The sequence below is a fragment of the Triturus cristatus genome, chromosome 3_1, assembly GCF_964204655.1.
Source record: "Triturus cristatus chromosome 3_1, aTriCri1.1, whole genome shotgun sequence".
In the NCBI taxonomy this organism is placed as follows: Eukaryota; Metazoa; Chordata; class Amphibia; order Caudata; family Salamandridae; genus Triturus; species Triturus cristatus.
In genome coordinates, this window is record NC_140583.1 from 859,653,927 (window position 1) to 859,681,469 (window position 27,543).

The 27,543-nt window shown below is 44.2% G+C and overlaps 1 protein-coding gene across 1 annotated transcript in view; it reads right to left on the minus strand.

Moving 5' to 3' along the window:
• Positions 1–13,065, minus strand: part of PDK1 (pyruvate dehydrogenase kinase 1) — a 148,522-nt gene extending 135,457 nt beyond the window's left edge. Inside the window, exons 1-2 of the mRNA XM_085645290.1 lie at positions 12,775–13,065; positions 2,576–2,717 (exon numbers count right to left, since the gene is read on the minus strand). Coding sequence (XP_085501416.1) covers positions 2,576–2,717; positions 12,775–12,895 — 263 coding nt within the window. The 5' untranslated portion in view covers positions 12,896–13,065. The remainder of the gene's footprint in view (positions 1–2,575; positions 2,718–12,774) is intronic.
• Between the last annotated feature and the right edge of the window lie 14,478 nt (positions 13,066–27,543).

The window sequence follows — 27,543 nt, forward strand, 5'->3', positions numbered from 1 at the left end:
CTGGAAAAATAACTTTCATTATTTATGAATGACTTTCAGTGTTCCAGATCCTGGATTCCACAGTCTTTGCTGAGGCCAAGTATAAAAAAACTTCTTTAGCAATGTTGCAGAGTGAATGATAAATTTTCTTGATTTGCTAAATATCTGCACTGTCATGAAGCATGGGACTTTTGCATGATAGGGTCTCACGTAGGTTTTCTGGAGGCAGGTTGAGGATCTTTTAGAAAGCAACACATGTGGATTTCATTTTATTTGCAGCACTAGCATTACTTAATTTTAGACATTCTATGTTTTTATTGATGATCTCAGAAACCCCAAAGACGATGAACCCTAAAAATAGGAGAGCTTTTGTAGTTCTATGCCCATCAGAGTAGATCTCTGTATTTTACACAAGCACACAGGTTACAGCCATTAAACCGCTCTACAAGCAAGCTCTATGGTCAGGCTTGCTGGCCCTTCAAATGAAACATTAGCTTAAACTATCAAGCTGTCTAAAATGGTAATCAATGAAAATATCACTAAAAATGGGGGAGGGGGAACAAGGAGCTGGATCCAGGTCCAGTGACTCGTGCTCCTGAAAAGTAGTATCGTCGCTAAGGGGAGTCACAGTTCCTAAGGAGGAGTAAGGAAGAGAGAGATATGTGCTGGTCTTTTAAGATCATAAAAGGGGACAGTATGTCCTTTTCTTGATGCTCTCACACACCTCGAAGGATGTCATGCTTCATCATTGGGCATTGCTCCTCGTCGGGCCGGGGCTGTAATGCCCTATGGGTCCCCCGAAGGGTCACTTTTTCAGAGATCTTTTGAATGATCTAGCCGTGTGGGTGTGTGCGGGTCTGAGTTGAAGTAGTGTTAAGTGCATTATTAAAAGATTGCTAGAGGGGAGTAAAAGTAGGTTTAATAGGAAGAAACCCCTCTGTCATCATTAAAACACCAAAAGGTTGTGCGCTGCTCGAGGGTGATGATGGCTCTCAGTAGCTAGACGAGTGTAAGGTAATGGCTCAGCGGCGAGAGGTCGGGTAGGTTCAAGCAGCTGCTAAAACCAACGTAACTATTACAACGGCATACCCTTAGCCGAACCTTATGGGACATTGCGCTCACATTGAATAGATAGAATCATTCTACAACTCCAATGAGTGGCACTACGGCATTTTACTAGGTCACTGCACTAGCACTCACTTCACTTTCTTTCTGGTCCTGAAGAAGCGCACAGGATCTCCTCCTGAGACCACCACACTGCGCGAAACATGTCGACCCTCTTCATGTCCTAAACGGACATTGCACTCGTCTAGCTACTGAGGGCCATCATCACCCTCGAGCAGCACACAACCTTATCCTTTGGGGTGTGTGAGGGCACCAAGAAAAGGACATACTGTCCCCTGTTATTATCTTAAAAGAACGGTACCTATTTCTCTCTTCCTTAACTCCTCCTTCGGAACCGTGACTCCCCTTAGCAACGAATCAATAAAATTAGACAATTTCTTCAGTAAAAAGTTCTGTACAAACACAGTAAATAAGTTTAAAACCATGTCTCCTTGATCAAGAGTACACTGTTAGAATAACATGCGCCAGAAAATATGCTTTGGAATTGTGGGTATTTTGTTTCTCACTGATAGAACCTAGCTTAGTTATAGCATTAGTTTGCTCTGTGGAAAATGTAGACAAATTGCTATCCTACTAGAACTACACATGTATTAGAATTAGGTCAACCACTCTGAGAATATCTTCAACTTACAATTGTTTTCTTACTAATGTTCAAGTATGGTAATAAGACTGCTAAACAGTCACTATTTAAGGTTCATGTTATTTACTAGCTGAAATTTATGATAAACCAGATATAGGCACCATTCACGGAAACAATTGAACCAAACCAAATATTTTGAGAATATGGGCTCATAAAGGATCAAAGATAGTCACAAGGCTCAACTTTAGGGAAAGTCGCACAAGCCATGTTTAAGGGAACTTCTAACTACCAGACCCACAAACTATTTCTGGTGGACAATGCCTGGAGTATGGGCAACCAGCTCCTTGAAACACCAGGATTTCAGATGTCAAAACTCTCCCGCGGTCATTGTTGTAAAGCGCACTTCATATTCCTGCATGTTAGGACAATACTGTACTATGGCTCCTTCAAAAAACAGAGCTGAAAATCATGCTAATTCTGTACTATTTCCAACTGTGAAAGGCCTGCCTTTCTTTGCTGTACATGTCTAACTAGTTTATCTATCTGACAATGTTGGCCATTGCTGCAAGCTGTTCGCCCTGCATTATCAATTCAACCTATGTAACTCTTTCATGTTCTTATAATATATATTCTACTATGTTATACAATTAGGTATTATTATATATTGTTGCTGTTTGTAAAGTGCTCTGCGACCCTTTGGGGCTTCCCAGTGCTACATAACACTTCTAGTAAATGAATCCAATACTCTTAGATTAAGGAGTTCAAGCTGCGTTGCTCAAGTGGATACAAACCAATTCTATGGAGGATTTTACACTAAATAGTAGTTCATTCACATGCAGAATACATTTGCTCAATAACAGGTGAAACTTAACCTAAATAGCAAGGTTTTACCAGCTATTCACCAGCTGAACCGATGGCGTTTTAAGAAGATTGTCAGGCAGTAAACTAATTTCCTTCATTATGTTGGCCAACCTCACAGGCAGCTCTTGACGTAAAAACATATAGGATGTTTTTATACAGGCATTTTCAGATCCTATTAGAAAAAGAAAAAAATTGTAGTTAGAAAACAAATACTTAAATTAAATAATAAAGCAGATCACCCTATTATTCTGCACATTGTAAGAGGCCATTTTAGAACATTAAATATTGTATAAATGATGAAATTTGATTTTGTGTGTTATCACAAGTGTACCGCTTACCTGATATTTTAAGGAACTCTTTCTATACATTTGAAAACAAACCTGTGCATCTATGCGCGGTCTGCTTTCACTACTGGAGGAGATTATTCAGTTGATGGCGCATTAATAGACATGTGCAATGTTGATCTAATTACGGTTCTTAAATTCCGATTAGCTATAATCAAATAAGTCTACTTGAGCTACTGTTGTATGTGTAAGACGTGCAACCAGTAGCCACAGGCCCAAGGTGTGGCAAGTGCAGACCAGCAGACGGAGCAGTCTTTCCTTGCCTGGTCCAGGGCTCAGCAAGGCAGTCCTTCTTCTGGCCTTCTCCTATTTCGTCATGATCTGAGGTTTTGGGTGCCAGGGGTGCTATATTTATTCCCAGAAAGTGCCCGGGGGGAAGATGTGGTCACTAGGCAATGGGTTACAAGGATCCCTCTCACCCTATGATGACTTCCTATGCTATGTGTTGCATCTAGCAATCCTAGGCTGCACTATTCTGCCCAGTCCCAAGATGTCTAAAGCCTTCTTTGGAAGTTAGGAGCTAGGTAGTCCACCCTAGAAGTGTGGCTATTTGGGGGCTACGCGCTCTCAGGAAAACCAGTATGGGTACTGGTTTCCCCTCTCTGTTCTCACTGCCAGCCTGTCTACCTGAACAAAGGGGCAACCCCTCGGCAGTGTGATCTCCATTTTCCCACCAAAGGCGGCTTTGCCTTTGATGCTCGCCTTTTGGGCCAATACCCCGAGTGGCTTCCTGCAAGAGGGAGGTAAAATCACCCTCTGTAGCAGGTTACCATTGTTCCTAAGCCTGCAAATCATTCACACTACTATCAAGGAGGGCAGAAAGCAGTCTGGTGGCCAGCAACTGTGTGAGGCCACTGGACAAAGTGGGCTAAAGAGTCGCACCTTTCTAAAAGTTGATTTTCCATATAAATTACATTAAATTTGACTGTGCCATCAAGTTGTGTTTAATACCATAGTTAAGTCGATACCTTGAGGTACCCATTTTAGTAGTCCCATCAAGAAGTTAACCGGGATTAGGGGTCAGCCGGCAACTCTGTGTTAGCCAATGGGGCTACTAACTTTTCCACAGCAAAAAGACAATTTGGAAGTGTTGCTGTCAGGACAGGTTAAAGGTATATGTTCTAATTAATAATATATAGCTCTATGCCTTAGGGCACCATAGGCCTTTTTTAGGGGAGACTTACATATAAAGTTAAGGGAAGTTGGGGCTTTGCCATTGGTTAAAATGGCAAAGTCAAACTAGCAGTTTAAAACTGCTCTTCCAGGATGCAGTGTCAGGCTGGAAGCCATTTTGTAGTCTGTCCAAGGCAGGGTGGCACAATCAGTGCTGCAGCCCTGAGGGGAAACTGTCTTACATGCCCTGGATACCCTTGGTACCATAGACTAGGGACTTATGAGTAAGTCAGCTTATGCCAATTGGAGTTGACAATTCAACATCACTTTGTAAGGGTTGAACCCTGGATTAGGCAGAGGGGGGCACACTGACATGGGTTGCGGGAGGGAGAGGGAGGGTGGGCTCCACGCGGGAAGGGTGACTTTTCTCCTGCATACTTGGGGGCAATGCTGAATGTAAAAGTCTCCTTTGGAGGGAGGGGGCTGTTGGGAACTGTACTGAGTTGTTGGTACGAAAACAATAAAAAATGTTTAAAAAAAAAAAAAAGAAAAGGGGTGAACCCTGGAACTGAGGTCTGGTTAGAGGCCTCAGTGAACTGACAGTTGAAAAACCAGCAGCAAATCTTTGGGGTGATCAGGCAAAAAGAGGCATTTCCTTACACAAGAAAGTGACCTCCATGCACTAAGAAAAAAAACATACAAAAGGAGGAAAGTACAACCACAGGCCTGATTGGAAGTATTAGAGTGGGAAGAACCATGTTTGTAATTTTTTCCCAAAGACTGGCATGGAAGGGGGTTTCCTGAATTCTGGGGGCGACTCATTCCAATATTTGGCTGCAAGGATAGTAAAAGAGCATCCAAACCTGCAAGCTCGAAGGAACCTTGGAGGAAGGATGCAAAAGCATTGGAGGATCTGAGGGAGAAAGGCAGGTTATAAGGGGTAATGAGATTTTCGAGGTATGAAGCGACTTGTCTGTGAAAGGACAACATGAGGGCTTGACTTTCTTGGGAACTTGTAGCCAGTGGAACTTTTTTTTAGGTAGAAAGAAATGGGGCTGCCTTGTGTTACGTTCAGAGTCAGTCTTGTTGCAGCATTCCGGACTACTTAAGCTTAGAAAGGCTGGCATTTAAAGCATTGGCATTTTCAAGTCTTGAATAAATAAGGGCATGCACCAACGCCTTGCATGCTGAGGAAGGGAAGATTGCTAGATATTTTCCAAGTCTTTTGAGAAAGTCAAAGCAGCAAGGTGCCACTGACGTTATCGGGAATGGAAAGAGAGGTCACTGTCGAAATTGATGCTTGAGATAAGGGGAATACCGTTTTCATTTTTACAAGATTATCATTGAGTTAACGTATATGTTACTTGCATCACTTTCAGACAAAAAGAAATAGCAAGTTTATTTTTGCTAAGTTTACAATACATAAGCATAAATTTAACAAAGATCATTGGCATACATCTGGGCATGCTGACCGGTGACACTGAGTAACTCTATCCAAGATTGAGTGAATATTTCAAGCAGATATATTGCTAAGATTTAGGTCTTCTAAATAAGACTACGTGTGTAGTTCAGTCTTTTGCCATGAAACCCAAGTGGTTTCTTAGTAGGAATTGTTTCACCCTTTTTTGAAAGGCTCTATAGGATACGTTTTTTAGGGCTCGTGCCTGCGTTGCAGTGCACAGCACTGCTCGCGCAGCGAGAGCCCTTTTGTATGGGGTTTTGAAAGCTGACCACACGCTCGTGCGTGTGATCAGGCTTTCGCCGGCAGGCATTGGCTTTCGTGTGGTTTTTTTTTTTTTAAAAAGGCACGCGATTGGGCAAAGGCGGGAGCATGTCCCGTCTTTGCAACGCCCATTCCCGACCGTGTCTAGCACACGCAGCAGCGCGCGTTCGCCTCCCTGCCGCTGCCGCGCTCCCTCCCCCCGGTCCTCTGTGGTGCACGCGCACCACTGCTTTAGATTAGCTGTAAGAATAGTTTACTCAATGTGAACCAGATTACTGATGTCTTCAAACGAGGTATTTAAGTGTTAGCGACGTTTTGCATTTTGCAGTAACTTAATTCAGCATGCTAGAGCCATTTCTGAGCGTTATCGACTGCTCTGCTGCAACCAGTGCCGCATTAACTGCTTGTTTTTTTTGTTGCTGTGTCTTCCTTTATGGCACGGCGGCCCTTAGTCCATATACCCCAAGTTGGCGGAGGTGTCGGGGGCACCGTAACCTCGGTAGGTAGAAGTGGTGTGTATCCAGGCCGCTGAGTGGGTCCAGCTGCTGTGTGTCCCTGAGGGTAGATGTGCAATTTGTGGGCAGGATGCGTGGTTACCCTGCGCCCTTGGTAGATAGAGGATCCTTTGTGCCCTGATGGGCAGGGTGGTCTTTGTCCATGATGTGCCAGGGAGTGCAGAGTTATGGGTATCCATTGATCTTATTGCCTGGTAAGGTGTGAATATTTGAACCCTTTGACATCAGCAGAAGGGGCGTGTGTGAGCACCGTACTTTGGTTGGGTGTAAAGGTGTTATTCAGCCACTTTTCGTCCTATGCTCTTCAGCACCTTGAATTGCTGTTCAGATTGAAGGGGTGTGTGTTTGTGTTGTCTATCAGTGCTGTTTGTTCCAGTTGACTTGTGGTTTGTTATCTTGTCCCATGTTTTCCTGTTTGTTTTGCTCCTGCTGGAGCATGGGCTGCCTTGGAATGTCACTGAAGGGTGAGGGGTCAAGGGGGCGGGGTCGAACTGCCCGCTAGACTGGGAGCAGAATGTTGATTCAGTGCTTCTCCTGGAGCCATCGTTGTCCCAGTTTCTTCAGAGACGCACACCCCTCTTTTGTAATTGTCAGGTTCTGTTAGGGGTAGCGGAAGTGACATCACGCGCTCCTTGATACTTGGTGTGGCCCTTGTGATTCTCAGCGTCTTCCTCTTTAGTGCAGGTGCGCTAGGGGAAGACTAAAGAGTGGAAACTGAGAGCAAGCATGGCTGCTAGAGTTTTGCTCACACTCTGTTCCTGCTGCTGCCCTCTCAGCCGGGGTATTGGCACAGGTTGCAGCTGCTGCCCTCTGCTCCTCATAGGCGACATCCATGCTGCAATGCTTACCTTGTTGTCACAGAACAGGGCAAGCACTGGTGCGTTTCCTTTGCCTGCAGTCTGGGATGCGTGCCGATCTAAAACACACACAGACAGCACTACTGGTGCTCTATCCTTTCGGGTGTAGCCAGGGAATTACGCGATTCTCCAGCTATGGGTTTTTTCTGCATAATTATGGATTTACACTACAGCATTTGCCACCTAATCCATTAACCGATACATAATTTGCAGATTTTAACCCCAAAAACATTTCCTGTTCTAACAGATCAAAAGTACTAAAAATGTGGCTACATTGGTCACCGTACAATTGTTCATTGCTCTATCAGTGCTACGGTGGTATTAATAAAGGGAACCTGTTTGCCCAGACACTCTTAACGTGTGTAGAAAGTAGGTGATGATGAAGTAACACGGTGACAAAAACTGCCGCATTACAGCATAATTTTCCTTTTCTTGCCGTTTAATTTAGTTAATCCTCCTGCACTATTTTCTCCTCCCTTGTCGCATAATTCCAGTGGCCCTGTGTGTAGCCTGTTTATTGTGAATCATACAATACAGAGAGCGGGCTTAGAGCCGTCCCTTACTCTTGATTGGATGGCTGCTCTGCCTATCTCACTTACCTGCTCCGGGTTGGATGGCTTTATTTTCCTCCATACTCCTGTGTTTGGGCCAACAAAGAAGCATTTCCGTCTCACCTGGTTTTTGATTGAGTTCCATGTATCCACTTCTTCTAACCTTAGACCTTGCATATGAAGGGCTATTTTGTCTTCCTGCTCTCCCCACTCTCATATGTATGTGTGAGTATGTGTGTGTGTGTTATATATTTATACATATGTTAAAAACACACACTCCATTGCTCAACTTTTCTCCAAGTGCTACCTGCTGCTGTATCCGTGGGCAGCCATCTTAAAATGTTTTTAACCATTCCAAGGTGGTACAAATGCATGTGCCGCAGGCATTTCAGGATTCATTTTCTTATTTAAACAAGCATTTGCAATGCAATAGGTCTCGCAGTTGTAAGAGTTTGAGCTATTGACATTGTAAATGGTAATGCCTTTTATTTACACGTTGGTTTTTAAAACATAAATAAAGGGCATTGTCATATACAATGCCAATAGCTCGATCTCTCGCAAATGCGAGACCTATTGCATTGCAAATGCTTGTTTAAAGTTCTGGTGAGATGTAATTTCAAATTATAGTTAGTGAACCAAAGAATGACTCCGTGTTCTAGAATTCCTACATTTCTGAGTTTATTTATTGAGTCTCTTTGCCCTCCCAAGGCCTTTAATTTCTAGGCTAAGTATGCAGGAGTTTTTTTGAAGAAGTGCTTTATGCTTAAGAGAGGGTCTTTGTAAGCAGCAGTTTTCCATCCAAACCATCGGAAGGCAACTTAGCGATCCGAGAACAGGTATGATGTGGTTGATCTCGCTGCATTGACGATGTGTTGTTGTCCCGCTGAATTTAGGACTGCAGCCAGAAGACAGTCAGACTGCATATTGGGACGCTGGTTTGCTTAGCAATCCTGTAATCGAGTCTAAATACAACAAGTGACAACTAGTGTTTGGAGGCTTGTTCAGGCCTTAATTATCCATTTTCGGAAGTGAAAAGTGTTTCTTTTAAGCTGTGATGTCTATGTGAGTATTTACAAGCGTGTTGTAAAACCTATTTATTTTGTTTGTCAACAAAGTGATGTAACACTCCAAGTGGACTGAGATTTCTGATGCAGTTTTTTGGCTTTTGAGTGTTTGTGATGTTGGGGACGCAAGGAGGAACTAGTTTTTTGGGGTGGGTTACATTTAGTGTAATGGTGAGGTTTTTTAGAATAGGATAGCGCCATCCATGTTCTAGTGTTTGTTTGTACCTGGGCTCCATATGTATTGTTCAGAGTTTCTACATAGAGGTTGAAAATTAGGAGCTACAATAAGTCTTTGTCAAACTATGTGTGGCAATGGAAGGGGTGAGGGAGAATATTCACCGCCCCTAACCACGTGGGATGTGTCTTTAAGATACGTTTGGTGCCACGCAAAACTGTCCACTCTTTACTTGCCACAAAAACCTAAATGCAAATGATATCTGACACACAAAATGAACGTGCACCTTGCTCACGAGTCCTACGTGTCATAATGACTTATGCACAAGATTGTTTAACACTGTGGTTGCAGAAGAATCTTTGACATAGAATTTATAATTCTTATATAGAATGCTTACTAATATCAGAAAATAAATACTTTTGAATGTTTTACTTAGGAATCGTCTTTACTAAATGAGAGACAAATTTAATAAAATGATTTAGAAATAATCCTCGAGGTTGATAAATACAGTGACTGACATGCAATAATAAAAAGTACATGCTACATTTTAACTAAATGGATTTACAATGTAACGTACACTACCACGCAAAGATGAAAACCCGTAATGTGTAACTGTTCCAAAGACCATACACTTTAAGTTTATTGCTATAGCCTTACACACAATTCATAAATGTGTGCTATACTGTCAGTGTAAATTTTAGGAATGTTGTTTTTAATCTTTAAATGATCCTTATATCTGTAGGATATTAGTACAGGTCAAACGATTATGATTATTCAATATATGCATTAACATGTATGTACTTTTAGTGTAGTTCTTCAGCATACTTGCTATTGAGAAGTTTTATTGCTTATTGTGTGACCAATGCTACATGAACTAAAAGTACTAAAGAAATATTATATTCTTATATGTTTAAATGTGCACACGCATATTAAATGTGCATCATTGATCAATATCTTAAGTTAGCATTATTCTCAAAGGCCTGTTCTTCACTGTATAATTCATTGTTCCCCTGCATTTTACTGACTTGCTTCTTTCACAAGTGTTCTCATGTATTGCTAGTTTGATAGGATACATTTCTTGTAAACAGCAATAGATACAAGTCTGAGAAAGGAATCCAAAGACGAGCACATGAACAACCTGTGGCTGAACAAGAGTCTTGCCCTGAATCCTGCAGATGACTTCAGACTTTCCTTGCTGAGCCCATTTTCTGCATGTCCTACGTGGATCCTTCCATGGACTCCTACTTGAACCATGTCCTATATCCCCATTGCCTTTGAACTGACTTTTTAAGACATTGCCTTATGTCCCAAGGTTTCCCAAAAGCGTGGTTTAGATTGACACTTATTTACGACTTATTGAAGTCTCCTGACTGAGCTTCTGCAATGGTACTGCTGGTGTTGCTAATACTCTAGTGTCTTATCCCTATCGTTTTCTGTCCCAAGGTTTCCCAAAAGCGTGGTTTAGTTTGACACCTATTTACGACTTATTGAAGTTTCCTGACTGAGCTTCTGCGATGGTACTGCTGGTGTTGCTAATACTCTAGTGTCTTATCCCTATCGTTTTCTGAAGGGCTATTTGATTACTGATCTATGAATGTTTTTTGTACTTTGGTCTGTGCTTGGGAGAATTAGATTGCTAATGCACAAAAAAGACAAAATAAGATTGTTTACCGAGCATCAGAGTCGAATGTTACTGGTATTTAGCAACAGAACTTCTTGTATGTGTAATTCTAGTTCGCCTTAACTTCTTAAGGAGGCTTGGCCTCCCTGTTGCAATCTTAAACTTATATAGCATAGTCTTGAGAGTGATCTATTTTGAATCCGATTAATTAGAACATTGGAATGTTGGGAGCCTAATTGAAAACAATGGAGTAGCTCTGGGCTTATAATAGCTGGTATAAGCCTGGAGCTCCAACATTCCAATGATTGTCTTTCTTCATAGCTGTGGCTGTGAACAAAGACTCCAGGGAGTCTGAGGGTATTTCAATCCCCTTAGGCTCAATGAATCCTTTGTTTTATTTGTTAGAACATTCTGCCCTCTAGTGGTAGAATGTTCTAATAGCCTTATAGCCCTTTGTAGCTGGGCTATACCAGCTATTAAAGTCCCGCTCCTTTGTTAAAGGCCCGAGCCGAAGCGGGCCTTTAATAGCCGGTATAGCCCGCTACGGCGGGCTATAAGGCTATAGTAAACAACCTTTAACTTAGCTACCGATTCCTGGTCCTCATTGTGTAGCCAAATCAGTTGCACTGTTAATATAAATTGAACATTGATCGGACAAGTGATGCTAACTCTCTTTCTCCACAGTGCAACAAATAAAATAACCATTGGAGGACCAGGGTAGAGAGTAAGTAAGTGATTTAGTTAATCCAGAGTAATTTGAGGTGATAATAAACCCACGCCCTCTAAATCACTGAATGGGCCCAGAACCCCTGGAACAAATCTGAACCAGTTTAAGGCCTTGCCCACCAGTCTCTGCATAACACTCAGTAAAGTTATACAGGAATACTGTACGAGAGGACATGAGTACATACATGGGCGCACAAAGTCCTCCAGGGCACAAGCTGGCAGGCTGCTGGTGCATATTTTAACCACACTCGCAATAACAACACAGGGTAACAGAGAGACAGACATTTAAATAGTAAGTCAATGGAAAGACAAATAAATAAACACATAAATAAAACACGGGCAACGCTTATAGCAAAGTGAACGTTAAAATATTTGACTTGAAATAATGTGTAAAGAAAACCACAAAAATTGAAGCTTTACTAAATAGGTATTTAACAGCTTCGTTTGGAAGTCTCTTTACATTAAAGTACAATACATGATACCCACTGTAAAAAAAAATTCAACAAGTATCACATTCATACACGTGCACTCCTTGGAAGCAAATAAGATACCAGTTTCAAATACAGTAATCCTCCCCATGACATAACCTTCCAAATCTAAAAACAAAACAGACATCCAGGCAGGAGAAAATAGAAGCCCTGCTACTCATTACATCAGAGTACCTGTGTTTACTAAAGTGTTCAGGGAATAACCCATTTAAAGTAACCCAGCTGAGAAGTGTTGGCACTCTCCTTATCAAAAAAGTGCAGGTGCACAGTTACAGTACCTAAAAGTAACTGGTCATTTACAGCACGTATTCAGGCTTAAAACTCAAACGCCTGTTCATATTACAGCATGCCAGACTTATTGGCATGGTCATTGATTGTGGTGGATTTTATTAAAGCCAGTGAAGCTGTGTTTACATGCCATGCTGCAGGACTATGGTTGTAATGTTTTGTATTTGTTCTCAAATTTACGGAAATTCAAAATGAAACAAAGCTGTACACACAGGTGTACAAAGAGCCCGACCCACACATAGACCGACCACATGTAGGCAAAGTGACCTACAGCTTGGAGATGCCACCCAACTGTTACTGCAAGGCCGCCCCCACAGGCCTGGAAGGTGGACTAAGTTTGTACTAAATAATTTCCGTCTTAAAAGGGGTGTGTTGCAGACACGGTTATCCTTTTACAGATGAAGGCTGTCTGTCCCCAGCGCTCCAGTCTTGCTTCAAATGAGAGATGGGCGCAGAAAGGCTTTTAGGGGTCTGCTCTCTTGCAAGAAGTAATGGCATACTCTTCGTCTGCCATGGCAGAGATGGTGCCCGCTTGGCCTGGCAAAGGCGGGTTGCACCCACCTTGGCAGAGGATGCAGGTGTCCTTCTTTCGGGACCTCAGATGTCATGCTACCTCTCCTATAGAATGCTGCTGTGTGATCTCATGCAGAACGGTGGGTGGCTGAGTTGACAGAGGTATGAACCCCCGCCCCCGTTCAGAAAGGATACGAATGGAAGGGCGTTTAGGACACCCCTCCCACCCCCTACCAGTGACTCGCACTCACCGAAATCGATGAACTGTTTCATAGAAAGAGGCGAGGGTGAGAATTTGCAGTAATAATCCACTTGCTGGGGAATACTGATGGCCCTGGCGGCGCTGCTCATCAGCGTCCGCGTCAGCCGCATCCTCGCAGGTTCGGTCGGTGGCTCCTTGGGGTTCAAGGTTTCACCGCAGAGAGGTCCCTTGCGAGTCCGTGGCTGTGTAAGGGTCAATGCAATGAAGCACCGAGCGGAGCAAGTCGAAAGAGACAGCTGACCTACAAGCTGCACACACGGTGCTGCTAAGAGACGGGCACCGCCGCCAACCAATCACGGTGTCAGAAGAGTACAGGCGTTCTCCAGTGGACACCGCCTCGCCCCTCCTCAAGCCAATGAGGGGCTGTCTGTAGCGGCAAATTAAAATATTCCCAGGCAAAAATAAACCTTACCCACATAAAGATGTCGATAGGACAGAAAAGTCCACTCATGACACTACAGAACTTCACAATTATACCGCAAGAGCTTCTTAAAAGGGGGCGTGGCTCAAAAGGTGTAGCTAGGAATTCTTTGCTGGAGGCCTGACCCATGAAAATAAGAGTCTATCTTAAACATGTTAACTAAAATTACTGCTTCACATAGCATGCCACTCAACCTTATTTTGGTGCCCTTGAGTTTTAGGTTATTAGATCCAGATATCATAGTTGCCAACATTTGAAAAACATATCCAGGGACACTTTGCAGCACAGGGCTGCAGCAGATAGAAAGTTCTTGTTTGCATACCTGTGTGTAATAAAGAGGAACAGTTCCTGCAATAATGTTACCCAGGAGAGTCCCCAATTTGCTGGGACAGTCCCTGCAAAAAAGGACAGTTGGCAGTTATGAGAGATATACCACAACAACTGAAACGTATAAAACAAGCCAGGACTTCAGTTCTGTTTCTGTTCCAAAATATGATAGTGTGAATTAAACATTACTAAGGTCTGGGAGAAGCTAGGGGTCTTTGAAGTGTATCAGTCAGTTCTGTTCTTTCGTTCACATCACATTTTACTCTGCAGTATATAGACACATATGCCCTCTTTCGCCCACATCTGTCTGAATTCCACCATCTGCATATCTAATGTATGCACTGCATTTTCTTTCACTTTCGCCTTGTCAATATTTTGACCACTGTGAACCTCCTTCACACACATTTGCATGAAATCACAGTTGAAGTGGTCACCCATGACCATTATTAGAAGTCCATGAATTCTGAACACCTTTTAGACCCACTGAAAGGCACTGTGAGAAACTCATGCTGCCTTCAGCCGCAACTCCAGAACTCTCAATTGTGGCCCATTATAAAAAAACTTGGAGGTAACTAAGTTCAAAGTGGTCACTATGCAAGTCTAAAAAGCTGTGTGAATAAACTGAAACTGTAGAAACACAACATCCTGGAAAAAGCAAATGCTTTTAGGGGACCCATGATTAAATAAACCATGTGAAAAATAAACAGAATTCATATTGATTGCCTTACATTAATTGTTCAGAAATTGATCTGTGTATTTGTCTGTAAAGTTAAGGTCAGGAATAAAGAACTCTATGGGAACCCATTCCAATGTTTGTTTTTAATTATTGCTGGGTCTGTGACTAGAAGGGAGCAGGCCTACCTAAAGCCCTAGACACTGCTCAAAAGTTGTATTTATTTTGATTTCTATGTTGTCTTTTTGAGCGCACACCTTTGCCTACTGGATTTTTATAACATGAGAAAACCGTCCAAAAATGAATTGTGCATTGACTAGTTACATAGCAGAACACACTGTAACAATACAAAAGGGGGATTACAGCACAGAGAAATTATACATAGATTATGAGTGGTGTCGTTTTCCCCTAACGTTTTGCCTGCAGACCTTCTCTTTTGCCAATTTTGTTTTGGGTGGCCTTAGGAATCTGCAAACTTTATAACTGCTAACCAGTGCTAAAGTACTTGTGCTTGCTCCTTAAAACATGGCAAGATTGGCTTATACCTAATTGGCATACTTAATTTACCCATAAAACCCTAGTGAAAGGCACTACCTGTGTCCAGTGTCTGTAAATTAAATTCTAGTTGGCCTGTAGCACTGATTGTGCCACTCGATTAAGTAGCACTTTAACATGTGTCAGGCCTGTCATGGCAGCCTGTGTGTGCGGTTTTAATTTACTATTTGGACCTGGCAAAATAAACCTTTTACCAAGCCTTCACTTTTAATACATTTAAGTCACCACAGTTCATGTTTGGTGTCTTTGGAATTGTAGTGAAAAGTCCTAATTTATGGTAAAGTCGGATTTTAAATTACAATTTTGAAAGTGCGACTTTTAGAAAGTTGGTGTTTTCCTGCCATAGCCGTTCGGTGTGTGCAGCCTGTCTCTGGGTCACATGGCTGGGCGTGGGTGACAACTGGGCTTTCTGTATTCTGCAGAAAAAGCTACAAACAATAGGTAGCTTAGATGTGCCTGTTGGGCCATCACTGGCAGGATGGGAGGGAGAAGCTGGACCCAGCCCCACTCACACGAGAATTGGTTTTGTCATGCCTCCACACAAAGGGCTGCATACCCCCTGTAGTTAGTCTGGAGCTTAGGCCAGGAAGGCAGGGCAGCTGTGCACTTCAAACGTATGCATCTAGAAGCTTCTTCCCCTTGAAAAGCACAACTGGACCTCAGACACCAACTCCTCAGTACACTTCTGGGCCTGTGGATACTCTTCCAGGAAGGACTGCTGTGCTGCTAGAAGGACTACCACACTGCTGGATTGCTGCCCTGCTGACGGCTTCCTATTGCTTGGGTGAGAAGGACTGGGCCTACAACTTTTGAATGGAGAGTAACTTCAAGGGCTAGTTGACTGGCCTCCTGATCTAAAGCCTCAGGGACATAACAGGCTTTCAACAACCTTGCACCAGCACCTGGACTCTGCCATATATGAGTCAATCAATAATTTGTTTTTTATGGAGCGTGAGATATCGCTCCATGGCATCTCCAGACGCTAGGTTATGGCATCCTTGGTCGAAAAACGATGTCTTGAGTTTTTTCCTGAACTCTGGGAGAGACGGGCAGGTGCGCAGGTGGAGATTGTTCCAGGACATCGCGGCAATGTAGGAGAAGGAACGACCATCACAGCGGCTTCGGCGGATGCGCGGGGTGTTGTTCAGGATAAGGGAGTGGGAGCAGAGCTCTCTGGTGGGACGATGGAACATCAGGCTGTGGTTGATGCCTGCAGGACCGATGTTGTGAAGGGCCTTGACGGCAAAGGTAAGGAGCTGAAAAGGCATTGTTTGTGTACGGGGAACCAGTGTAGGGTTCTTAGGTGGGGGGGAGGTGGTGGTTGTCCTGGGGAGGTCAGGACGAGTCTTGCAGTGGAGTTCTGGATTGTCTCAAGGAGGCTGAGTACATGTTTGTTGGTTCAGGGATAGAGTGCGTTGCCGTAGTCGAGGAGGCTGATGATGAGGGCCTGGGTCACTGTCTACCCTGCTCAGTGGTACCACCCCAGACCTGGACCCCTGGAAGTAGGCTTATGGTGCTCTGCCAGCCTCCTTTGATGCAGCGGAACCAATGTATCTCCTCTGCTGAACGGTGCAACCCCAAGCAGGACTGACACATCTCCACTGCTGTGTGGCTTGGACTCATCGCAAACACTCACATTGCCTCCACAGCATGCCTTTGACTCCATTGCTGCACGATGCATCCCTGGCGCAGGTCCTCATATTCTTCATTGACAGAAGCCTCGACGATGACAACAGACTCCACATTGCAGCCTCCCAGCTCCTCGAAACCTATGCGTCACCCCGAATGCGTGCCGCATCCTTGATGCTGGGCTTTGCTTTGCAAACCTTATTGACAGAATCCTCGATGCTGATGCAGGCCCTCGCATCGCAGCCGTGCTGCATCTCGGAACCAACGCATTGCTTCGGCTGTGCAATGCATCTTCGACCCAGATTCTAGCAAAGCTCCGCAAACCAGGATGTAAGGTACTCTGTTCCTTGGGCCTAACTGGGTACCTGAATCCAGCCCGCTCTCCATCGTGATCGGCCTGAACTTGTGACTTTGCCTGGTCCAGCGTGACCAGATACCCGCAGTTGGTGCTTTGTGCTTTTTTACGCTATTTTCACTGAAATCTTTAAAATAGCATATCTTTGGTTCTATTAATTGGATGTTTGTTGTTTTGGTCTTGTTTTATTTATTACATAAATTCCTATTTTCTAACTTGATGTGGGATCCTTTCTGTATTGTGGTTTTCATCTTAATTAGTGTTAGAAGTGTTGCACTAATACTTTACACATTGCCTCCAAGTTAAGCCTGTCTGCCCCGTGCCATGCTACTATAGGGTTGAGCACAGGTTCATTTAGGGTTGGCTTGTGCCTTAACAAAGGTTTGGGATTTTTCCCGACCACATGTCTCGACAAGTTCCAACTCCATTGCGAATTGGCAGGCTTTTTTAGAAAACTGAGACTAAAAGCCTTCTTTGAAAAACAAGGTGAGACACCCTTGGAGGATCCTAATGAAACTGGATTACGAATAAAATCCACCTTTACTCCTCCACCACACATGATCCCGGTGGAGATAGCAACATTTGAACAGGCTGTTTTTAATGACATCGAAAATCTAGATCCTAAACAACCATTCCAAAATATGAGCAAAGAAGAAAACTCTGCCTTGGAAAGTTTAAAAGCATGTGACACTATTGTGATAAAGCAAGCGGATAAAGGGGGTGGCGTGGTGGTTCAGGACAAATGTACCTATCAAGCTGAATGTCAGAGACTACTTTCAGATGAAAGGAACTACCAGCCATTACAAACTGACCCCACGAATGATCTGAAACAGGAAATAAGAGCACTAAAGGAACACACAGAATCGATGGGATACATCTCTAAACAGGAAGCAGATTTTCTTTGCAACAGTGAGGGCAAAATTCCGTACTTTTACACTTTACCCAAAATGCACAAGAACAAGATCCCTCCACCTGGTAGACCCATCGTGTCGGGCATAGGTTCTCTACTCGAACCATTGTCACGTTTTTGCGACTACTTTTTTAAAACCCTGGTACAAAGTACCACTACCTACCTACAGGATACGAAGTGTCTCCTGAAACTACTCAAAGACATCACAGTGGATGAAAACAGTATTTTAGTGTCCTTTGACATTGAAAGCTTGTATACAAGCATCCCACAGGATGACACTCTTGAAATACTACAAAGAGCCCTAAACGAAACACCCTGGACACATAGAACAGAAAGGGTTTCATCCTGGAATGTGCCAGACTGGCTTTGAAGATAAATTACTTTGAATATGAAGGAACACTCTATCTCCAGACGGGGGGGGGGGTACTTCAATGGGGAGCACATTCGCCCCAAGTGTGGCAGGACTCTATGTCTTTGATTTCGAAAAAAGATTCATACTGAATGCACAGAATCCCTTCTGCTCCAACATTGTTTTCTGGAGAAGATACATCGACGATGTCCTTGCCATCTGGCAAGGACCGATCGAGACTTTAACTGAATTCTTTATGTGGATCAACACCTGTGACTAAAACTTGAGGTTCACTTACATGATGGACCCTACTACAATAATATTCCTGGATGTGGTAATTACCAAGGGGAATGGTCACATGGAGACCAGAACACACCATAAACCTAGTGCGAGAAATAACTTATTAAGATTCGAGAGCTTTCATCCAAGACCTCTAAGGGAGAATCTGCCGTACGGTCAATACCTGAGACTGCGCCGCAACTGTAGTAAAATCACAGACTATCGTAATCAAGCAATGGACTTCACTGAAAAACTTTCAAATAGAGGTTACCCTGAAAGAATTCTCAAGAAATGTCAAAAGAGAGCACGCAATCAACCCAGAGAGGCCCTCCTGGAAGACAGAGTGCAGAAGGATGAAGAAATACCATTAACGTGTGTAACCACATACAGTACAGCCTCCAACCAAAAGACAAGGTCTATCAATAAGCATTGGTCCATCATTAATACAGGGAATTTACACTGGGAGAAACCCTTATTCTCCTTCAAGAAAATAGGGAGTCTAAAGGATGCCTTGGTGAACACACGCCCAAAAAACAACCCATAGGTGGCGACACCATCTGTAACTAATGCATGGGGCCTACCTAATATAGTAGGACTTTATCAATACAGCAACTGTAGTGTCTGCTACCTGACCAACAATACAAAAACACTATCACTTGAACCAGGAAAAATGTGGAGCCAACGGGCTCATACAAACTGTAATAGTACCAATGTTGTCTATTTGATAAAATGCCCATGTGACTTGAAAAACGTGGGGATGACCTGCAGGAAGGTAAAACAAAGAATATGTGAACACCGCAGTACAATCAGGTGTAAAAGGATGACAACCAAACTCACTGAACATTTCCTTCAATGTAATCACACAACCAACGACATGAGATGGACTGTTATTGAACAGATAAAAACAGGCACCAAAATCCAACAGCGTCTTTTTGAGAAAGAACAATGATGGATTTATAGGCTATCTACCCACAAAGATGGACTAAACGATAATATCCCGTGGAATTCAGTCCTTTCTAAGTAACTCCGTGGTCCATAGAGTCAATCATCTTTTTACTGAGAGACAAGAATTTTTATACGTGAGAATGAGGTGCTACACTGTGTCACATATTAATGCTTATATTTGGTTTGTGACTAATAGGTCAGCACTGTCTGAATGAGGATGAGGCGGTACTCTGTGTCACATTTTAATATGTACATTTGGTTTCCAACCGACAGGTCAGCACTGTCTGAATGAGGCGCTACACTGTGTCACATATTGATACGTATATTCGATTTCCAACTAATAGGTCAGCACTGTCTGCTCATATATGAACATCACCTATGTGGCATACCTAGTCTTAAAAATATCATCTCTATAAACTACTACAATTCATTTAGACACATGTGCATTAGTAAACGCCCGAACGAGGAGTGATACTCGGCCCTTAGATTAATCTGCTCCCAAGCTTTTATTGTTCTTATTTTTCTGATATGAGGCATAAAACCACTATGGAACATAGTCGTTCCTTTTTTATTAATATCCATTTGCGGGCCGATCCGGTCCTTCAATTGCCTCCAACAGTGAATTTTGGCATGGGCTACCTCTTTGTAGTGGCACGGTAGTTTCACTTGACCATTTAATAACTCAGAACAAGTGAAATACTTTTTCAGGTACGACATCCAACCTGCCACGCTGAATTCCACGTACCTATACCCCCACGTAGGTCTTTGACAATGTGACCACGACCCCTGCCGTCCTCGCTCCCGGAAGTGTTCATCATTTAACCGGCAAAGACGCTTGGATGCAGTAACCCTCGGGGAGCTGAGACTGGTCACTTAGGGTAGGCGTATCAGCCGGTGACTGGCTCCACGAAGTAAGAACAGCATTTCGATGCGGCAGGGATCCACGGCAATTCCCATTATGACATGCGCCTTATGAGATATTTTACTTTTCATGACCCTATGCCCATTTTTTCTAGATCGTGTTACTGAGCAAGCACCACAACCCTGACTCCCATAAGGCACGCAATTTTGCGTCTTTTAGTAAGCACCTTTTATTCCTCCCATGTGTTTTCTTGGCACCATTTTCTTACGCTCATACGCTTAGCATGCATGCTATAAACATATGCCCTCACCATCTTGTTTGAGAGCAGAGACACCCACTATGAATGACTGACGAAAGTGGGTCTGTACAATACTTTCACGGGCTCAATTGGACCCCTGTGTGTTTATTTAATGCATTTGCATTCTACGGTGCATAGACGCCTACCGTACCAAATGGCTATGAACTAGTTATAGTCAAGTTCTTAGTTACTAAATTGGTAACTTCAATGCTTATGCACGTTTGCCTCTGAAACACGGAGGTAATTATTGTGTTGTGCATGTTTTCAACGCACCCTGCTGGGACCTCAAGGAGCACTTAATCGTCAAGACACTGTATTACATGCTAATTATTGCGTCTGCTTGTGATTATGTGATTATCTTTACAGATTTCTCCTTTCTACAAATTGGAAGATAGGTTACCTGACCGTGAGTAGATGGTTAGGTTGTAGTGATCAAGGGTAGGGTACACCTTAGCATGTGTACACCGCCGGGGTCATGCACACTGGTCCTGACGAAAACCTAGTATTATCATTTCACAGGTTGAAACATGTAGACCGTTTTTATGCACTTGTTTGCACATTTCTTCACTACTAGATACCAGAGGCCAATTTAACCGAGTAAGGTATCTGACCATCATTTTTAATTTTTAATATTGTCCAGTTGTTCCAGAATAAATTTCTTAAGTGAATTATATCTGGCCAATTTTTAAATTCACTTTTCACTCACTTGCACAAAAAACAACCAGCTCCACTGTAATCAGGTGTCCAAGCACACCCGGATGGCACTCGGCTATCCGGGTGGGACCCCGATGATGAAGCATGTCACCAACTAGGTTGGTGAGTGAGGGGTCTTCTTAAGAAAAGAAAAATGTTCCTTTCTTGTGCACCTTTCCCAGTATTCTGGAGACATTGTTTTGTCTCTCAGATGTACTCCTTCTACTGTTTGCTTACTTTGGGCATCACCCTGACAAGAATTGCGATTGCTGCTTGACCAAGGCTCACACCCCAGTCAACTAACAACCCAATTTCTCACAACCTAGATACCAACTCAGCATACAGGTTCAGGATCATAGTCAGTCGTGGCTGCTGCCTGGAAGCAGCAGTGGGGCAGGTGTGGTGGAAGGGGCAGATGGGTGGGATCACTTAAAAAAAAATCACTTACCTCCCGGCCGGCCGACTGGCCAGCCACCGCCGGTCACAGGGACCGCTGGGACGCAGTCGGTGTAGGGGGGATGTTTGGCGTGTTCTTTTAGGATGGTGTTCAGTGGCATCCTTGATTTAAATGTAGCACAGGGCGCTTCTTACACGTTTCCCTCTCCTCCGAGGTGCAGTGACCCCTACTGGATATCCAGTGCTGTGTGCAGCCCTTGCCCTTTCCATGTTCTGGCCTGCAACGAGTCACGTCCTGTAATGACCCAAGATTTCAGCGCCTTCTAAGCATCGTATTTGTCAAGATCAATGCTTGATGGGCGCTTCCAGACGCATGGTGGCAGATGAGTATCTCAGTGTTCCCACCCACCCAAGTGCTGATGCCTGCACTGCATGATAACACTCACAGTCCACATTTTGGGGGCGTCTGATACGTCATGAGACAGTTCTTTAAACCAGCATCGACCGCTGTGATCCTGGCCTGCAAATCTTCAGAATAAACGTTCATGGTGCCAGGCGCTGCATGCGTGTAACCCAGGGCTCTCCTGCGTTCTCTTCTTGTGACAAACAGGAAGCACGAGGGCTCCCCGCAGCCAATCACAACGCTGCAATACAGCATTGTGATTGGTCTGAACACCGTGACACGGCGCTCAGCCAGGGGCTGTAAGGGTGGACATGTTCTCCATGCAGGCTGTAATGCAGCCTGTATGGAGAACAGGGAAAGTGCACATGACTGTTTTGGGTGGCACCAGAAGGCCAACCAAACTGTCATTGTGCACTTAGGAGGGTTGTACCCAGTACTTCTCCCCTACTCTTCAGCCCCACCACCCCCTCACGCACGCAGCCGCAGCAAGAGGACAAAAAACAATGTTCATATCATTAGGTATTATCATTTTATTTTTTCCTTTCTTTTGCTGCTTTGAGGTAGTGGGGCGACGCTCCTCCGCCTTAGACGAGAAGCTGCTACTGACCATAGTTAAAATATGCATAAATAGCATCAGCAGCATTTAGAAAATAGCACTTTGGTCATATAAGTATAATACATTTGCAACAGAAGATTCAATATTGCCCCTGTTAGATACTGGTAATTTTCATTATACTTAGTCCTTAACCTCCTCATCTCAGTCACTACGTGTGAGGTGGATGACAAGACGAAAAACAGGAAGTAGTAGTGGATGTTGCACTCACCCACGCAACCAGGGTCACAGTCCACACATAATCCTTCCTGAACTACCAAGCTAAGCCCATCAGTTTGATGGAGGATGGGCTGTAATCAATCAATCAATCGATCAGACATTTATAGAGAGCAGCAAATCATCCGTGAGGGTCTTGAGGTACTGGAGATGATGGTTGCTGCATGAGGGTTTGATTATTCGAACATCCAGGTCTATAGCTCTCTTCTGAATGAATTGCTACTGTGATGGAGCAGTCCTAAGGTGGAGGGGGAGGTTGTTCCAGGTCTTGGCTTCCAGGTGTGAGAAGGAGCGTCTTCCGCTGTTGGCTCGGCAGATGCGTGGGGTGTCTGCGAGGGAAAGGGATGCTGATCGGAGGTGTTGAGTCGGCTGGTGGAAGGTCAGGCGTTTGTTGATGTATGCTGGTCCTTCGTTGTGCAGGGCCTTGTAGGCATGGGTCAACATCTTGAACTGGCATCTCTTCTGAATTGGGAGATTCCTGAGATGGGATGTGATGTGAGTCCTTTTGGGAAGGTCGAGTATGAGTCGTGCTGGTGCGTTCTGTAAAGTCTTTTTAAGAGGCATGCCGTGATTTGTATGTAGAATGTGTTTCCGTAGTCCAGTCTGCTGGTAATGAGAGCTTGAGTGACAGTCCTTCTGGTGCTGGTCAGGAGCCACCGGAAGATTTTCCGGAGCATGCGGAGGGTGTGGAAGCAGGCAGATGATACTGCGTTGACTTGTTTCTCCATGGATAGCTTGCTATCCAGGATGATGCTGAGGTTGCAGGCATGGTCTGTTAGGGTAGGGGGGTGCCGAGTACCGCTGGCCATCATGTGCCATTCCAAGGTGTGTAGTGTTACCGAAGATGAGGACTTCCATCTTCTCAGTGTTGAGCTTGAGACAGATGTCCTTCATCCAGTCTGCGACGTTCATCATGCATCTGTGGAAGTTGGCTTTTTTGGTGGAGGGGTCCTCAGACAGTTAAAGGATGAGCTGTGTCTCGTCGGCATAGGAGATGATGCTGAATAAATGTGATCTGATGGTGTCGGCCATGGTGGTCATGTAGGTGTTGAAGGGCTGAGGGATACTTGGGGCACTCTGCAGATGATCCTCTTGGGCTCTGAGGTGAACGGTGGGAGGCGTATCCCTTGGGTTCTGCTGATGAGGTACGAGGCTATCCATCTGAGGGCATTTCCTTGGACCCTGATGTGATGGAGTCTGTTGATCAGGATGGGGTGGGAGACGGTGTCAAATGCGGCAGACAGGTCCATTAGGATGAGGGCTGCTGTTTCCCTGCTGTCCAGGAGGGCTCTGATATCATCAGTGGCTGCAATCAGGGCTGTCTCTGTGATGTGGTTAGCTCTGAATCTTGATTGGGAGGGTTCCAGGAGGTTGTGGTCTTCTAGGTGTTGGGTGAGGTGCTGCTTTATCGCTTTCTCAAAGGACTGTAGCTGGAAAAGGGAGCAAGGAGATGGGCCGGTAGTTCTTTAGTTCATCTGGGTTGGCTGAGGGTTTCTTCAGGAGGGGCCTCACTTCAGCGTGTTTCTAGTCCTCGGGGTTGCAGGCTGCGATGATGGAGGTGTTTAGGACCTTCCTGAGCTCGTAATGACTTTTTATGGACATTAACATTAAGGATAATGAAGATTATCGGTAAGTAACCGTTGCATTATCCCTAAGACCTACATTCACACTCAATTCATTATATATGAGGAATACCAAAGCGTTGCTGGCGGGAGAAAATTATATATAACCAACATCACTTTTATGCTTGCATCAATTGTTTACTAATGAAAAACAAGCATTGAATTGATGATCCAAAACGAATATAGCCTGTTACAACGCATGCTATTGTGTACTTTTACAATGCGGTCGTTGCAACGACCGCGTTGTTAGTACGCAATACCTTTACATCGCAAGTCATTACATCGACTTGCTGTAGGGGGTGCTCTGGACTTAGGAATAGTATTATTTACTATTCCTACTCCAATTTGCGCAACAGCAGGGAAGGTTTTGGATTTCCTATCCAATACCTTAGCGCCCCCTCCAGAAAGTCAATATTATGACTTGCGATGTAAAGGTATTGCGTAGTAACAACGCGGTTGTTGTAACGATCGTGTTGTAATAGCATCGCGTTGTTTTAACAGCATTGTAAATGCTATTTCCCATCCAAAACATTGATTAAGACATCACTGAGTCCAACACCTTGTGACCAACCTCATTTGAAATTCCCACACCCTATACTCTATAATGGTTCAAAAGAGCGTGTGTAATAGCCCAAATGCCAGCAGGGCAGATTTCTATAAAGGTGACTCCTTGTACCAAGTCCAAAAGGTTGCCATACTTCTTGGTGACCTACCAACGATCCTACCAGGTAGCGAAACTATGGCTATCTCATAAGTAGTTGCTCTAGTATCTTTAATTCATTTGCTTACAGAAATTTCAGAAGCCTTATTACCCAGATTTAGCCTTCCGAAAAGAATAAACAACTGGTTTGACGTCTTGGAAACCATGGTACAACCTAAATAAATGCCCTAGACAGACTGCCCTCATAACATCCAGAGATTATAACACATTTTCATCTTGAGAAGAAGGATTAGGAAAGAAAGAGGTTTGGAAGATTTTCTGTTCTCTATGAGGCAGGTTAAGAATCATATCAAGAAATTCAAGGTTAGTTTTGCAAAAATAAAATTTTTCATATTTCTCCACCCTGAGGGTAGGGGGGGAGGATGCATAGTAAGATCCTAAGTCTCCAGTTCACCTAGCTGAAGCAATTTCTCCGTAAAAGACAACTTTTATCCCTGTTAGCCACTTGAACACTACTGATGAAATTGTTTTAAATGCAAACCCCTTTAGAGCTTTAACAACCAAAGGTAAATTACCTGGGAAGAAAAAAAAGACAGAGAGCTGGTCTAGAAATAGAAAAACTTCTAAGAATTCTAAACCCTGAATTTTATGATCAGGAACATCTATCAAGGTTGACGAAAAGCTTGTAGAGCTGCTCATTTCGCTCTACAAACCTTTGCTAAACCCATCTAACAAGGATTTAAGGAGCAAAGTAACATCACACTCTACGGAATAAATCTTCCTCTCAGAGTATCATCCCTGAAAATTCTTCCAGTGTCTAGAATAAGCCTGAAGAGCAGGACACCTTGACTGCTGAACTGTTACTACTAGATGATCAGGTAGCCATCTGTTGATGATCACAGCCCACTCAATTTCCAAACCATAAGTGCCAGGTGTTGAAGAGTAAGATACCCCTAATTGAGAAAGGAAAGGGAAACCGGAATCTTCCAGAGAGGAGAAGGAGTCTGTCAGACCCCGTTGAGGAGCCCACAGGGCATTCAGGGGCTCTTAGACCATAATAAGGGGGTTTGAGGCCTTTTACCACTGCTGTCCCAGGGCTTAGCCTACTAAGGCTCTGCAAACTGGGCCAAGTACAATATTTTCCTCACTTGACTCTCAGTAGTAGTGAGAGCGAGCAGTCACAGACTTCCCAGGTAGGTTAGTGTGGGGGTTACTCATGCTCAATAATCAATATCCCCCCCTCCCCTAAGCAGCACAATAAGATCAATGTACAGCTCAGTGCTTCTCTTTGTAGAAAAGACAAGTACTTTATTACACAGAAAACATAGAATTCCACTACACACTCAATGCACGAATTCACTGTTCACAGGCACGAGGTTTTGTGCTCTAGGAGCCTCTTCCTCCTAGGGCTCCACCTGTCTATAGTGGCCCTCACCCTTTCCACTGGGTTCTCCCTTTCCAGCTGCAGAGATTGAGGTAGGTCAGTGAATGCAGCTCATGCTCTCTATGGTTTGTATTAGCACTCGGTCTCTAGTGCCAAGGCTTATTGAGTCTCGCACAAAGTTCATAGAAGCAGCGCTGGACTGCCTTATGTGCTTTTGTGGCAGCAGAAGGAAGCCCTCAGGCGGCATGTGACAGTCTTTCCAGGGGCTGAGTGCAGCCAGCCATGAGTGCATCACTCAATCTGCTGCAGCAGGATCGAAGGGGGGCCCTCTTCAGAGTGGCGGGCTGCATATCGTGGCTCACTCCTGTACTCAGGTGGGTCCTTGATTCATGGCGCGGTCACTCCAATACTCCAGTGAGAACTTGGTGCTTATTTTTGAGAGCAATGGTCACATGCTCACAGGTGATGATTCTTTGGCCCAGCGGAAGCTAGGTGCTATTTTCGGCAAACAATGCCTTGAGACAATGAGCTTGAGTCTTAACGAGGCGCCCCAAGGAACCTCTAGGGTCACTTAATCTTCAGTACTCGTACCGATCCAACGTCACACTCGGCAGTGCTGCATTCATGCAGTCCCCTTGTGGGGCACACAGGCCACCTGCAGGCACTTAGCTGGGCTTTCCACACAAGCACACTACTCCAGGTGCTCTGGTGGCTCCAACAGGGATAGCTGCATAGATTTCCACGGCCCAATCCGGCATTACCATGCGTCTTTCAGCACACGTCTTAGTGAGCCTCTATCGTACGGACTCTAAGCCAGGGTCAATTATGGCAGTCCCTTCCATGAGTAGCTCCTTCTGTAGGAACGGTGCTACCTTCCCTTGCAGGATATCATGGCACCGAGGATAGTCTAGTAATTCCTCATTCGGATCAGACTCCAAGCGATGTTCTCTCACTTCTAGGGAGTTGGCCATGAAATTGACACCAATCCTTGGGTGCATAGTAGTCCCAGAGTACTTTGTGGAGTACCCCCTTCACGATAGAACAAACCACAACAATGAACAACAATGGGATGTAGACAGAGAAATGTGTATTCCAGGTATGTTTCCTTGGAACCGGTGTGGGTTGGTTCCCATTTCATTTGTCCTGGCCAGGCCTCAGTCTGCAAGG